The sequence below is a fragment of the Globicephala melas genome, chromosome 9 (genome assembly GCF_963455315.2).
Source record: "Globicephala melas chromosome 9, mGloMel1.2, whole genome shotgun sequence".
Classification (NCBI taxonomy): domain Eukaryota; kingdom Metazoa; phylum Chordata; class Mammalia; order Artiodactyla; family Delphinidae; genus Globicephala; species Globicephala melas.
Genome location: NC_083322.1, coordinates 40,217,461 through 40,232,338, shown reverse-complemented (window position 1 = coordinate 40,232,338; position 14,878 = coordinate 40,217,461). Strand labels below are relative to the sequence as shown.

Genomic DNA, 14,878 nt, shown 5'->3' with positions numbered 1-14,878 from the left:
CCCTAGAATAACTTTGAACTTGAGGTGGGTCTCAATGGACAGAGAGATCTACATACCGGAAGAAGGGGGGTACCAAAGTTACCTTATCTTCCCACCTCTGGGAGCACTGAAGAGAAGATTACAAATAATGTATGTGAAATATTCAAAATACAGTAAAGACTTAAAATATGGAAGCTTTTCTTATGCTAAATCATCTCATAGCATTTTCTTGTCAGTACTGCCTCAAGAACAAGGCCTCTCATGTCCCAGCAGTGAGTTAGGGTCTAAACCATTATTACTCCCAACTATTCGTAAAAAGTATTGTTTATTATGTATGCATCACGAGGAGGAAGAAAGGTTTTAAAATAGTGTAAACATACTTAAATTTTTTCATCTGTTTAAAAATGGCTACCATAAAAGAACCTTGAGAAAACAACTCAGGTACAAATAGCCGTCTTTCCCCATAATCTTATTTACTTGACATATTATAAATATTTCTGTTCTGATTTAGTATGATACTAAAAACACATGTGCCCTGGCTCACAACTGCATAAAACCATTGAAATAAATCTTGCTTTTGAAGGCGTTTCTACTTTCCCTTCTCAGGAAATTCATTCTCTTCTATCACAGTCACCCAGTCTGCAAATATATTCCAACTGGATGAGATGTTGACTGTAAATTTTGAGGGATGTTGAGGCAAAGAACTTCAGGGCACATAAAGAACAAGCCGTTTCCATAATTTACTTTTAATTTTGTTACTAGAAGACTTGAGATCTTATAAATTGTGTAATTAGTTCGGAGACAACCTCATTAAGGAAACACTGGGAGTTCCCTGGTCCCTAGTGGTTAGGATGCCAGGCTTTCACTGCCGTGGTCTGGGTTCAATCCCTGGTTGGGGAACTGATGTAGCCAAAAAAAAAAAAAAAAAAAAAAAGTTTTACTTATAACATAGCACCACACCAAATAAAATATACAAAAAGGGTCAAGTTTGTTCTTTTCCATAGACTCAACATCAGAACATTTCTCTAAGAAGTAGTGCCACTGTTTAAAATTAGGTCCCTGGGGAAGGAAGCAAGTCCTAAGTGATTGTGATATGGTTAAACAGTATGATAATTTATAAAACAGTGAAATGTTTATCTGCTCAATATCTGCTCAATATAGTGTAGAAAACTGCAAATAAATATCAAGTAAAACGGTTTTATGACTTGATAGATGTGCCAAGGACAGGTCACATTTAAAAATTCAGAAGAAAATTTTAAAAAACTCAAGGGGGAAAAAAGAAAACAAGATAAAACAAAACAAAACAACAACAAAAATTATACTCTCTTCCTTTGCTTGCTGTTCTATATTCTGTTACCTAAGAACTAGACCCTGCCGTTCTTATTGACCACGACTGCCCATATCTCACTGCCTACTAGAAACACCCACCTGGACATATGTCCCATATGTCCCATATAGTATCTGGATGTCTCCAAATGACCAACCCCTCAGACCCACAGATCTAGTTCATCAATGACACCACCATCCATCCACTCAAGCCAGTATCTCCCTTTTCCTTGGAGAGAGTCTAGTTTACCTTAGCTCCAAAATAATTCATTCAAACTGCTTCTCCCCAATGTCACAGCCACTAGCCTTATCAAGTTACCATCATTTCTCTATAATTTCCCCAATTTTATTTTTGCTGCTAGTCTTGATTTCTCACATTTGTTTTCTGGCAGGAGAGTGATTTTTCTAAAATTAACTCTCATCATCTTTACTTAAAATAGTTCAGAAATTCTTCACTGCCTTTGGGCTAAGGCACAAGCGAGCACCTTAGTACGGTGTGGAGGGTCCCTAATGAACTAGCCCACATTTGCCTCCCAAGCCATGATCATATTTGCCACTCCCTGTCTTAACCATGCTGTACTATTTGTGGTTCCTTGAACAAAGCACACACCTTTATGCCTCTGTTCACATGTTTCCCTCTGCTTGGAGTACTCTCTCACATCCCCCTTCCCCTCACCTGATAACTAGTACTATCCAACAGGCCTTAGTGTAGATGCCACTTTTTTTTTTTTTTTTTTTTTTTTAAGGTATGCAGGCCTCTCACTGTTGTGGCCTCTCCCGTTGCGGAGCACAGGCTCCAGACGCGCAGGCTCAGCAGCCATGGTTCACGGGCCCAGCCGCTCCGCGGCAGGTGGGATCTTCCCAGACCAGGGCACGAACCCGCGTCCCCTGCATCGGCAGGCAGACTCTCAACCACTGCGCCACCAGGGAAGCCCTAGATGCCACTTCTTGAAGGAAGTTTTACTGACCTGACTCCCACATCTGTGTTTATGACTCTCCTCTGTGCCCCCAGTATCACTCCTGCCCAATCAAAATCCATTCTAAGTGGCTTGGAAAGTGCTGGCATTTAACTCTTCCTCCACCTACCCCTCCTTCCATTGCTAGACGGTAAACTCCTCAATGACAGGACAATGAGTGACTTGTTCCTTGGGGAATCTCTATCCCCTCCCTCACTGCAGGCCATTTGATAGTTACTCAGTCAGTGAACATGTGCAGCTTGAGTGCCTGAAAAAGAAAAAAGATCCACAGACAGAGTCGTGAGGATTATGTGCGTTTGATGGGCAGGCAGAGGGAGAGAAACCCATCAGAGAGACTAAGAGAAACAGCCAAGGAGAGAACCAAGACAGACAGCAAGGGCTGCAGGCAAAAAGGGAGAACCAGCCAATGGGAAGTGTCCAGCGTCAATGGGAGGACAAAGAAGTCGAAGGAAGAGGAGAGGGCTCCCCATGTAGCAGAACAGCTTCTAGAAAGTGATGGGTGCAGTGTTGAAAAGTGAGCAGCAGGGGAGTTAGAACACGGGGTAAGAAGACAACTTGGAAAGATATACATTGTCTGAGGCAACAGGATAGCTGGAGGGCATGGGCGTGTCAAGGGCAAAGAGGGAATGTGTGTGTATGTGTGTGTGTGTGTTACAATTCCTTTTGAAAATCTCAACCATAAATCTGACTGGCAAAGTGAAAAGTGAGACTATAGATTTAGGTACAGAATACGTGTTTATTGAATGAAAGATATAAATAATAAATGAATAACTGCATTCAGACAGGAAATTTACCTCATCAAAAAAAGGAAATTTTATCAAAATGTAAGCTTATTAAAAAACCAAGAGCCCATCTTTATGTTTCAGAAAAGACAACTCAGCTCATAGATCAAAATTTAATTAGCTGTCTGGGATGACCACTTTCATTGTCTCCATCACTATGTCACTACCACTGGGACATCTGTTTTCATAGTCACCACAAAGCTTCCTTGCAGAATGCCTCAGCTTTATATATGATCCCCTAACCCCATTCATTCATGTAAATAGCTTTAGCTTTCCATGCAGCATTTAATGGTCCCAAAGTCAGATGGGACACAGAACACATTAGGAAAGGAACACTTTCGAGAAAACATTCCTTTCTCAGTCTAACCAGAAAGAAAGTGCATGTGGACAAAAAAGTCCACACCTTTCTTTTCAAATAGGATTTTCTTTTTAAGTTCCCATCAGATATAAAGTTCTGTCAGGTTGCCATGGTATTAATTTCACTTACGACAGTTTAGAGAACACATTGAAGAAAATGGGATTAAAATATTAAATTACTCTTCTTGAGACGTATGCTTCTTATGCAATTTACAATACATTCAGAATCAATACTCTCTAACTTTAGAAACATTCATCCACAAACATTAATCAGGTAATGCTAAATTCAATTTCTGCTAGGCTTCTTCTTTTCACACTCAACTCTCCGAGGCTATACCACAAGGTACCTCAAAAATATTAAATTACTTACTGTGAGAGCAGATTACATTCCTAGAAAAAAAATCTTTGCAATAAATATATACACATATAAACCAAATTAAACTTTTATGAAAAAACAATTTTCTTATGAAAAATTGCATTTCTAATCAAATACCTGAGAAGCACATAACACCATTCAGAGAAATGCATAAAATCCTTCATATAATTAAAGTACAAATAATGTTTCAATATAAGTCAAAGTTTGTCAAATTGCATATATAGAAAAACAGATAAAGTTAAAATATAGTGCTTATAGGGAATTCAGACCTGGCATGACTTTTTTTTCAAAGGGGTCATTACTGGGTAGGACAATTTTTCATGGTGCAGACTGTCCCATGTTTTAGAGGGCTGTGGCCAGTAGCACCCCAATGGGCATGATGACTACCGAAAAAACACGCCCACACATTTCCAAATGCTCCTTCAGGGACTAATGCTCCCTAGTTTGGAGAAGAAACTATAGCCCAGTCAAAAGGAATGGCCCCATTTGCATTACCAGGTAACAACAGTGCCAGGTTTTGAACCCTGGTCTCCAGAAAGCCAGTGTCAAGAGGGAGCCAACAGAGAATATCAGAGGCACAGGCTCATACCTTACTCTGATTTCAGCTTTACTCTTCCGGCATTAGGATATTCATTCATCGAATATTTCCTAAGCTTATATCTAGTCATCATTTTAACCACTTGCCAATGCCCTTGTCCCATTTATTCATATCCTCCTTCATCTCAATCGTGGATCTGTATCCCTCGCCCAACTGAACCTGGGCTCCTCTCCCTGGGGACAGGGGACAGGGGTCAGCACAAATCCAGGGCCTCCAGTGGAGCAGCCTTGACTCGCAGGCCTTCTCTGTCACTGTCCCTATGCTCCAATTCATTCGCACTTTGTCCTTCCCGCCCCTGCTCTGCATAGGCAGGTGGCCTTCTGTTTTCCTCAGCCCCACCCACAAAGGCATTGCCTTAGTAGCTGGAGTTTCACTAATCTGTTATGAAATGAGAGAAGGCATTTCTCGTCCCTCCCCGTCCCTCCCACACTTCTCTTTCTGTTTATCTGATTGTATCTCCAGCATTAGATTGAACAGAGCAGTGCTAGACAGAATCCTGGGCCTCTTTTCAAGAAGCCAAATAAGCCTAAGTGGTTTTCAGTAACGTTGGGATCATGCAGGTTTTTGGTAGATAGTTTGTCTCTCTTCTTTATTATTTAAGGCTAAGAGTTTTTGTCATAATCATATAAACTATATAAAATATTTTTCCAATATCTAATATATTTTTAAATGTCACGTGAAAAAATTAAGTTAAAAATCCCTGTTTTGGTGCTCTTTAATTTCATTTAATTTTCATTTTTACTTTACTAAGTGACAAAAGCCAATCTCTGGGGCCACTCATCTAAAAGTAATCCCTCCATATCCGTAAGTGTGAAATTCGAATTCAGTAGGAACCCTACAATAGCTGAAAGGGGCTGTGCGCTTACCCGAATGTAGGCATCCTGGTGGTGCTTGGCAAAGTAGAGCATATTGTCCAGAGCTAACATCCCAGGAGGTGTCTGGGTAAAGTCCATGGCAGGGTTGACATGATTCTGTGATTAAAACAAAATGTTTGATCAGGTTAATTCTTCAGCAGATTTCACCAACCGCCGGAGGTCTGATTTCCCTCCAGAAGACCAAAGTACCACAAGGCAAGCTCCAAATAATCAAGTAGGATGACATTTGCTATCTCCATGTGAACCGATCAGGGTGGCAAAGAGGGCTTCCTTCTACAAGTGGAGCAAAACCAGCTTCTAGACCCAGGGTTGGGAAACTCAGCTGAAGATCGAAATATGGGATTATTCTTAGACATGTGACACTGCAGGAAAAGAAAATAATGTAAAAACTGTATTTTTACATTATTGGCTGTGCTTTAGCAGAACCAACAGCATTTGGGGAGAAAAACCTGGGATGAAGCCACATCTCTGCCATTTACCTTTTTTCACCTTAACTTCCTCATCCTCGTGTGTGAGGGTTAGGTATGGACACACCTGTCCATGGTGTTTGTGAACTTCCAAGACTTACACAGTCTGTAGGTCTCTGAGCACAGGCACTCTATAAAATTCAGAGGTCCACAGGGTGCTAACATCTGCCTACTTGCAGGGAGTGTTCTGGCCCTGTGGTCACCCACACTGTTCCAAGAACCACAAAGACAAATAATAGTTATAAATATGCCCAACAAATTCTCCATATGCTGGAGATCACTAAGTAAACACCACAAGACGCCTATTCAGGGCAGTAAACCACTCTCCACTGCTAATTGTCTAAAATGGTGACCAAGATCTGTCCTGAAAATTCAGGTCTAAATGGCTAATGATTTAAGGGAAGTCATTCTTATGTTCAAGAAATGGAAAAGTTAAAGAGATAGTAAAGAAAACTGCTCTTATCTCATAATCTAGGTAATTTTTATGAAAGGACATATTTTTGTTTTCTTCCTGAATATTTCTTTTTTTTTTTTTTTTTTTTTTACCAGTACACGGGCCTCTCACTGTTGTGGCCTCTCCCGTTGTGGCGCACAGGCTCCGGACGCACAGGCTCAGCGGCCATGGCTCATGGGCCCAGCTGCTCCACGGCACGTGGGATCTTCCCAGACCAGGGCACGAACCCATGTCCCTTGCATCGGCAGGCGGACTCTCAACCACTGCGCCACCAGGGAAGCCCCTGAATATTTCTTAATAAACAGCTTGGCTCTCTGATTTGGAAGGGAAATTTTGGTCAGCTGTAATTTTTTCTAATTTAAGTACAGGAAGGACATTTTGTTCACTTGTTCAAGGTTCAAACAACCCACACTTTTCTACATTATTCAAGAGTGCACAGAACCTGTCTTTTGCATGCTGATTTGAAATTTTTTTAAGAGCTAATAAACAACACCTAAAATTATAGGACAGTGGTGCTGCCTACTGACCACAGTTCCACAATTTCCAGAGCCCTCCTGTCCATATCTGTAGAGCAAGTTGGGTCAGTGTAGTGACTCCGATACTTTATTTTAGCATTTTACCCTGATTTGCTTGTTAAGACGTTGGAACATTTTTAAAATACAAAAGTATACTACTTATGATAAGAAAGATATAGTTCATAAAATAAATATAATTGTAACAAAAATGAAAATCACTGGGCACATTAAATGCAGTGGGTTTCAGCTTTAATCTGATACTCATTGGTGTAAGAGGCTCAGGCCCGTATTCAATAGTGAGGGGAAAATCAAAATGCTGGAAATAAACGATCAGAGATGTAGTCTCAGAAGTAACTTGCAGTGAAAGATTTTATGATATTTTCAGTTCTTAAGAAAAGAATAGTGGAACTTCCCTCATTATGCATACATTTATTATTTTGACTTCGATACGTTCAATTTCCATGAACACAAGAAACATAAAAATGTTAGAATTTGCTGAGTACTTCTTGGGGTTAGCACTAGTTTGGGTTTCACATGTGTTACTTCATCTAATAGGTGGTGGTCACTATTGTTACCCCCATTTTATTTTATTATTTATTATTTGTTTTTTAATAATATGACCCCGTTTTATTTTATTTTTTTAATTCTGGAGTACAGTATTCCAACATGTTAAATGGTTATCTCTAGGTAGTGGAACTATGGGAGATTTTTATCTCATATTTTTTTCTTACCTGTAATTTTTATTGAAGTATATAGTTGATTTACAATATTATATTAATTTCAGGTATACAACATAGTGATTCAATATTTTTATAGCTTATATTCCATTTAAAGTTTTTATAAAATATTGGCTATATTGCCTGTGCTGTACAATATATCCTTGTAGCTCATTTATTTTATACATAGTAGTTTGCACCCCTATGCTGCCCCTCCCTGCTTCCCTCTCCCCACTGGTAACTACCAGTGTATTCTCTATATATCTGTGAGTCTGCATCTGTTTTGTTATACTCATTCGTTTTATTTTTCAGATTACACACATAAGTGATAGCATACAGTATTTGTCTTTCTCCATCTGACTTATTTCACTGAGCATAATACCTTCCAGGTCCATCCATGTTGTTGAAAATGGCAACATTTTATTCTTTTTAATGGCTGCGTAGTATTCCACTGTGTGTGTGTGTGTGTGTGTGTACACACACACACACACACACACACACACACCACATCTTCATCCATTTATCTGTTGACGGCACTTTGATCATTTCCATATCTTGGCTATGCTGCTATGAACACTGGGGTGCATGTATCTTTTTGATTAGTGTTTTTGTTTTCTTCGGATATATACCCAGGAATGGAACTACTGGATCATACAGTAGTTCTATTTTTAGTTTTTGAAGGAAGCACCATACTGTTTTCCTCAGTGGCTGGATCAATTTTATTGGTGAGGAAACTGCAGTGCAGATGCGATAAGAAGCTTGCCCAGGACCTGGCAACTTGAATTTCACAGAGCAGGCAATGTCTTGCTTGGACGATATGTTTCAGCGTGCTTTTGTCCATACCTTTTTCCTTACCACCAGTTTATAAGTTGAATGCATCTGTTTTAGTACTACCAGCATTTAGACTTTATATAGCCTGAGAAAAATTGATTTGAGAAAAATGTAGGCTAATCAGTATTAGCTGCTACACAGCATGGTCCAGCCAACAAAGGAGAGTGTGCCAAATATAAGAGAGAAAAATATGACATTTATTTCAGAGCTATTTCTAGTGTTGGTCTATGAATCTATTCCAAAAATAAATACACAAAAAGGAAATCAAATGAGAAAAATTAGTTTCTCTGAATCTTGTTTGAACAACCCCCCAAAGCTATGTGTTAGTGAAGTTGACCAGGGAGAAGCCCCCCATGGGTTAAGCATCATCAGGCTTGTTTGAATTGTGCTCCCAGGATGCCCTGGAAGCCTCTTTGCATCAATCACACACCTCCTTAGGCACACAATGGGGGTATCAAATAGGGCACTGCTGCTTTCTAAGGTCTTACAGTTATGAAACGGTATAACACATTTTTAGAGTTCTTTTAAAGATCCATATGGCTATTTAGCAAATAGTCCTAATAAAGTAATGCCTGCTATGTGGCAGGTGTTATATAAAGCACCTTGCATATACTAACTTTTAATCCTCATAAAATTCCCACAAGACAGGTCCTATTATTTTCCTCTTTTGACAGAAGGAAACTGAGGCACTGAGCATCTGGGTAGCTTGCCCAGAGTTTCAGAGCCAGTATGTGGCAGAGCCAGAATTTGAACTCAGAGGACAGGCTTTTAACCAGCGTTTTAGGGTCAAGTTTTTGCTCAACCAGACGCCACTGGGAATTTCACAAAGATGTCCAGTGCAGGTTCCCCATCGTTGTGGTTCTCCTCAATCAACATGCTTTGCTCAGGCAAAGTGGGTCTGCGATCCATCCTTTTCAATAAAAGCTATAATCTCTCCATCCCTCCCAGACATAACAAAGTCTCTCTCAAGTCCAACAAACCAGGTCCTATTGTCTCCAACAAATAGGCTTTTAATTAAACAAAAGCCAATTAGAAAATTGCCTTCGATTTTCTATGACTCGCTCTAAATTATGAAGTGTCACTGCGTTTTAGATGAAACATAATTTTTGCAGTTGTGGGTGAACTATATTCTTTTTTTCTGTCTCTCTCTTTTTTAACTCTGAGTATCATCTTCCCAGCCTCTCTCTCCTTGAAATGATTGTTTCCTTTTTCTCTTTTGGTTTTAACAGCCAGCGAAATAATTTTACAAGCATAGATTTTGATAACGGAAACAGTACAAGAATTACTTGCCAAAACATTTGAGAGCTTTCTGTACTGTTACAAAAATACTCTGAGAACCCAGCAAGGCCAACAGACCCCCGCTCCTTCCTTATTTATGAGATGCTCTGGATACAGATTTATTTTCTTTTCTTGTTCCATGTGATTTTTTCCCACCTGTCTTGAAATGGAAGCTGCAAGAGCTTTCATAAATGACTTGAAAATATCCCTTGTTTTACTGCAAAGCCTGTGTACCCCTGTACATCCTTCTGAAATGCCATTTGTTAGAGCCTGTAGAAGTGCTGCTCTGTGAATCACATCAGACAGTTCTCAGCCCCTGGAGAAAGGAGGAGCGGCCACCTCCCTTTCCAAAGCACCAAGGTTTTTTCACTTTCAGAAAATGGTACCAACCAACTGAAGATAGCACTATTTATTTAAAGTGAGCATCCCATGGTGCTTTGTGACCACCTAGAGGGGTGGGATAGGGAGGGTGGGAGTGAGGGAGACGCAAGAGGGAAGAGATATGGGAATACGTGTATATGTATAATGGATTCACTTGGTTATAAAGCAGAAACTAACACACCATTGTAAAGCAATTGTACTCCAATAAAGGTGTAAATAAATAAATAAATAAAATAAAGTGAGCATCCTATATGGGGTTTGTGTATAGAGTTCCTAGAGATCTGTTTCTCTTCTGTTACACACATGCCGGTTTTTTACTTGGATTATTTCAATCGCACATTCAAGGTCTACGACAGAGATTCTTTCAACCTTCCAGAACCATACACTAAGGCCACTGGAGAGCTGAAGTGGACCTCAAATATAAACTAGGCTTGTCACCTTATTGTGAAGTTGAGAAAACTGAGTGCCTGGAGAACAGCGGTGCTCAAACTTGAGCAGGCATCCGAACTGAATCTCTGGGAGGGTTTGTTGAAGCACCAATTGCCAGCCCCACCCTCAGAGTCTCTAATTCAGGTGGGCTGGGGAGAGGCCTGAGAACCTGCATCTCTAACAAGTTCCCAAGTGATGCAGATGCTGCTGTCTGAGGACCACACTTTGAGACCCGCTGATGGCTGGAATGGCACATCTCACATAGCGCGGGTAATATCAAAGTAAGATCTAGAATCCAGATCCACTGATCGCTTGAATCCCGTGAGCTGCTACTATAACATGCTTTGAACTGACTGGTTCCAAAGTTCAGTGCATTTTAAATATACTTGCTGTTCATTTGCTTTGTGCTTTGGCCTCTTATTGAGAAAACGGAAACGTTCTTATTCAGAAAAAGGGATTATAATTTAGAAGCCTCTCACCTCTCCTACTGCTCAAATTCCTGACTAAAATAATACTACTAGTACCTCCACAGAGAAGGTAGGAAACTGTCATCAGTCAATATTTCCTAGTCTTGAATGATTCCTGGTTGGGGAAGCAGTGCTGGCACTAGCCTGAATCATTTGTAAATGATCTGTGTTTCTCAATTACCAATGCCATGCTAGTCCTTCATTAGTGTGGATAATAAAGAGATGATTACAATAATGCCTGCCAGATGGCATATCACAGGGAAAGCCTTGGAGGATTTAGGAGTTAATATTTGTGCTATACAAGTGCCTACATTTGCTGAACAAATACAGCATTAAAAGCAACCTTTAAAACAAATCACATTAAGTGAATATTCATTCAGTCTAGGAAAGGCCCTATCAAAGCTCTTTTTTTTTGCGGTATGCGGGCCTCTCACTGCCATGGCCTCTCCCGTTGTGGAGCACAGGCTCTGGACGCGCAGGCTCAGCGGCCATGGCTCACGGGCCCAGCCGCTCCGCGGCACGTGGGATCTTCCCGGACCGGGGCACGAACCCGTGTCCCCTGAATCGGCAGGCGGACTCTCAACCACTGCGCCACCAGGGAAGCCCTCAAAGCTCTTTCTTGAGGCTGGTAGTTTAAGGTCATGTTCTCCAAGGGGAAGCAGGGTTTGATGGTTGCAGCAGATCCCTTGGGAGCTGTGCCACAGTACACGTGCCTCCCACTCTTCCCCTCCCCACTCAGGAGAAAGGGTATGTGGGTGTTTCAACAGGCTCCTAGAAGAGCACTTATCCACCTTGGATGCCTCTGAAAATCCCCTTGGGAGCTCTGAAAAATTCTGATGTCCAGGCTGATACCCCAAATCAGCTTTACTTTTAAAACTCCCCAGGTGATTCCAAAGTCCAGCCAGGGTTGAGAACACTTTCCCCAATCAGTGGGTCTCAAATTTGAACGTGATCAGAATCTCTTAGAGGGTCTGTTCAAACAGATTGCTGGCGCTGCACCCCCCCCATCCAGTTTCTGGTTGAGTAGGTCTGGGTAAGCCCTGAGAATCTGCATTCATACACATTCCCAGGTGCTACTGATGGTCTCTGGATCACACTTTGAGAACCTCTAAAGCCACAGTAACCCAATGCAAGAGCATTCTAGGGATCTATACCCAACAACTGACGGAGTTAGAACCTTGATTCCCTGTATCGAAGTGTTTGGTTTGCAGCGGCTTTTATTGGGATGCCTGCTTTAGGGAGGACATGCACTCTCCGAGCTGACACAGGCCCAGCACTCTCTCACCTGGCTGATTCACACATTTATATAAGGAGGTTCTTGACAGCATCCGACTTTGTGACCCCCAACATGGATCAATGTTCCAAAGAGTCCTAGACGTAGCCTTTAGACATCTTCAGGTTCTGTTCTTGGTCCCTCTCCAGTAAATTCAATAAAAATGAATAGTTTGCATGAATACAGAGAAGGCAGCCTACTAAATCTGACCTAAGAGTGGGCAAGGTGGTATGCTGAGGGGCAGAAAAATAACTGTGACCAGGGACAGGCAGGCGTCATGCCAGGCACTCCAGAGGCGTGATTTCATTTAATATTCCCAGTGAGGCGAGTTATGAATGAGGTAAATGTTATTATTCTCTTCCTACAGATGGGGGTGAGAACTTGTGACTTGTGCAAGAGCATGGTTAGAAGTGGCAGAGTCACCACTTCAGCTCTGCAGCTTTTGTTTTTCCTATTTAGGTTCAAACGGCCTTTGGAGAATAGGAAGATGGGCCCCATTATCAAGAAGAAGTTTAATCAGAGAAATGTAACGTCCCATAAAAAATTTTTTTAAAAAATTCAAAAACACATCTACTACAGAACAAGGGAAATCTGGCTTACAAATAATTCATGAGATCCCAGCTCCACATCATTAAAATTTGATTCTTTTAGGTAAAGTACAAAGGATCTGCATGAAAGAAACACCCAGGAAGATGTTACGGGTTCAGGCCAACAGATTCTAAACTACCTGGCTTCCGTGCCGTACCTCCCTCTCAGCTGTACATTCTCTTCTCCTTGCCTGGCCTCTGGAACACCTCTGCTAATCTCTCTAATGTCATTCATCCACCTGCTACCCTTTCGTTCTCCTGACCTTCAACCTGGCTCCATCTTCCCTCCTTTGGCAGGTCCACAACTAATCTTTTGGGGAATACCTCTGGTTCTAGAGCTCTGGGACCATCCACAACTACCCACTATCACCAGGACCCCCTCCCTGGGCTTGCTCTGCAACCTAGGAGCGTCCATGACCAATCCTATTATTAAGAACTAAGAGTTAGAGTTGGCAGTGTAAGTCCAAGATGAGTCAATTCTGAGTGGCAGTCAGGAGGCTCTGACAGGCTGGGATTTATTAACAGGAGAACAGCAAGAAGAACAGAGGAGAGTTCCACCGACGGGGCCCAGCTGAGGCCACATTTGGACACAACACACAGTTCTGGGGGCTACCCTGGGAGCCAGCTCCGGACACACAGGAAATCATGTACAAAAGCGTGGCCAGGAAGAAGCAGAAATATCTAAACAGTAGGGTATATCAGAAAAGTTCAAAAAAAACCTTTAGATATTTAGCCCAGGGGAAAAAAGTATATGTGGAGGTAGGATGGGGGTTGTGAGTTGGACCACTACTGTCCTTAGGCATCTGAAGGACTGATATTATTGTGTGGGCAGCTACAGGAAACAGGATTAGCAGAGAAGTGAGTTTTTAGAAATATTGAAGCAGGATGTCCAGCAGGAATAATGTCCAGAGAACTAAAGGGTAGAGAATTGGAGTAAATGACCTTGAGATACTTTGCAGCCCCTGATTCATTCCTTCTCTCATCAAATCATTTTGGATTTCTACTACTGTGCAAGGCATCATGGGAGACAGACATGATAAATTTCATCCAGAGATTAATTCAAAACAAAATAGTACTTGTCTTCACAGAACTTCTGTCTCAGAAGTGAATTATTAAAAGCCTTAACAAGGACTTCCCTGGTGGCGCAGTGGTTAAGAATCCGCCTGCCAATGCAGGGGACACGGGTTCGAGCCTTGGTCCGGGAAGATCACACATGCCACAGAGTAACTATGCCCATGCGCCACAACTACTGAGCCTGTGCTCTAGAGCCCGCGAGCCACAACTACTGAAGCCCGCAGGCCTAGAGCCTGTGCTCCTCAACAAGAGAAGCCACCACAATAAGAAGCCCATGCACCGCAACGAAGAGCAGCCCCCACTCGCCGCAACTAGAGAAAGCCCGCACGCAGCAACAAGACCCAACGCAGCCACAAATAAATAAATTCATAAAATTAAAAAAAAATCCTTAATAATATAGCTTTGAAATATGCATGTTTGCACACACACACACACACACACACCACACAGGCATAAGTAACTTCATACATGCACACTGTGGAAGCTCTCACATAGAAAATTCTGGATTTAAGGCAAATTTCCTTAGTTAAAAAACAATGTCCTTTTAAAAATTACTCTCAAAAGGTCAGGAAAGGCCATGCAGTGCCGTGTATTCAATTCATGAAAATCTGGACTCACTCTCACTTCATTATCTTGAAGAAGCAGAGTTGAGACTTATCGAAGAAAAGAGTAAACTCCAATATTGTTTATTTGGTATGTTGATTTAACAGTCAATCCAAAGAATTACCATGAAGACGCAATTAAAATGTCTTGGGAATAAATCTTTAAAATGAAGCTGGTTATGGTTAAAAAAACAAAAGTCTTCATGAATAATGAAATAATGCTGTCAAGGTTTATAAAGATGTCTGCAATTTTTCTACTGAGCTGAGTGCATGCCAGATTATGAACGACCCAAGCACTGTGGCTTGCGCTAGCAACACCCTACTCTTTCTTCCCTTAACTCCCAGCTCCTTTTTCACCGATCTTTTTAGAACTCCCTTTTCGCCCACCTTTTGTAGTTTTAAAACAGGAAGTGGACTAGCACCAGTTATGCACAGTGGGTTTCTCTGTCTCCCTTTTCCACTCATCCCCAGGAAGAGCACAGGCTAAAAGTTCCATCAAAGGACACAGAATGGGGCTTCCCTGGTGGTGCAGTG

The 14,878-nt window shown here is 41.5% G+C and overlaps 1 protein-coding gene across 4 annotated transcripts in view; it reads right to left on the bottom strand.

Annotated features, from left to right (window-relative positions):
- ELMO1 (engulfment and cell motility 1) overlaps positions 1 to 14,878 on the bottom strand; it is a 550,105-nt gene that overhangs the window by 276,455 nt on the left and 258,772 nt on the right. For all 4 annotated transcript variants that reach the window (XM_060305403.1, XM_060305401.1, XM_060305402.1 and 1 more), the window contains one exon: positions 5,262 to 5,366. In XM_060305403.1, the coding sequence (XP_060161386.1) occupies positions 5,262 to 5,366 (105 nt within the window). The remainder of the gene's footprint in view (positions 1 to 5,261; positions 5,367 to 14,878) is intronic.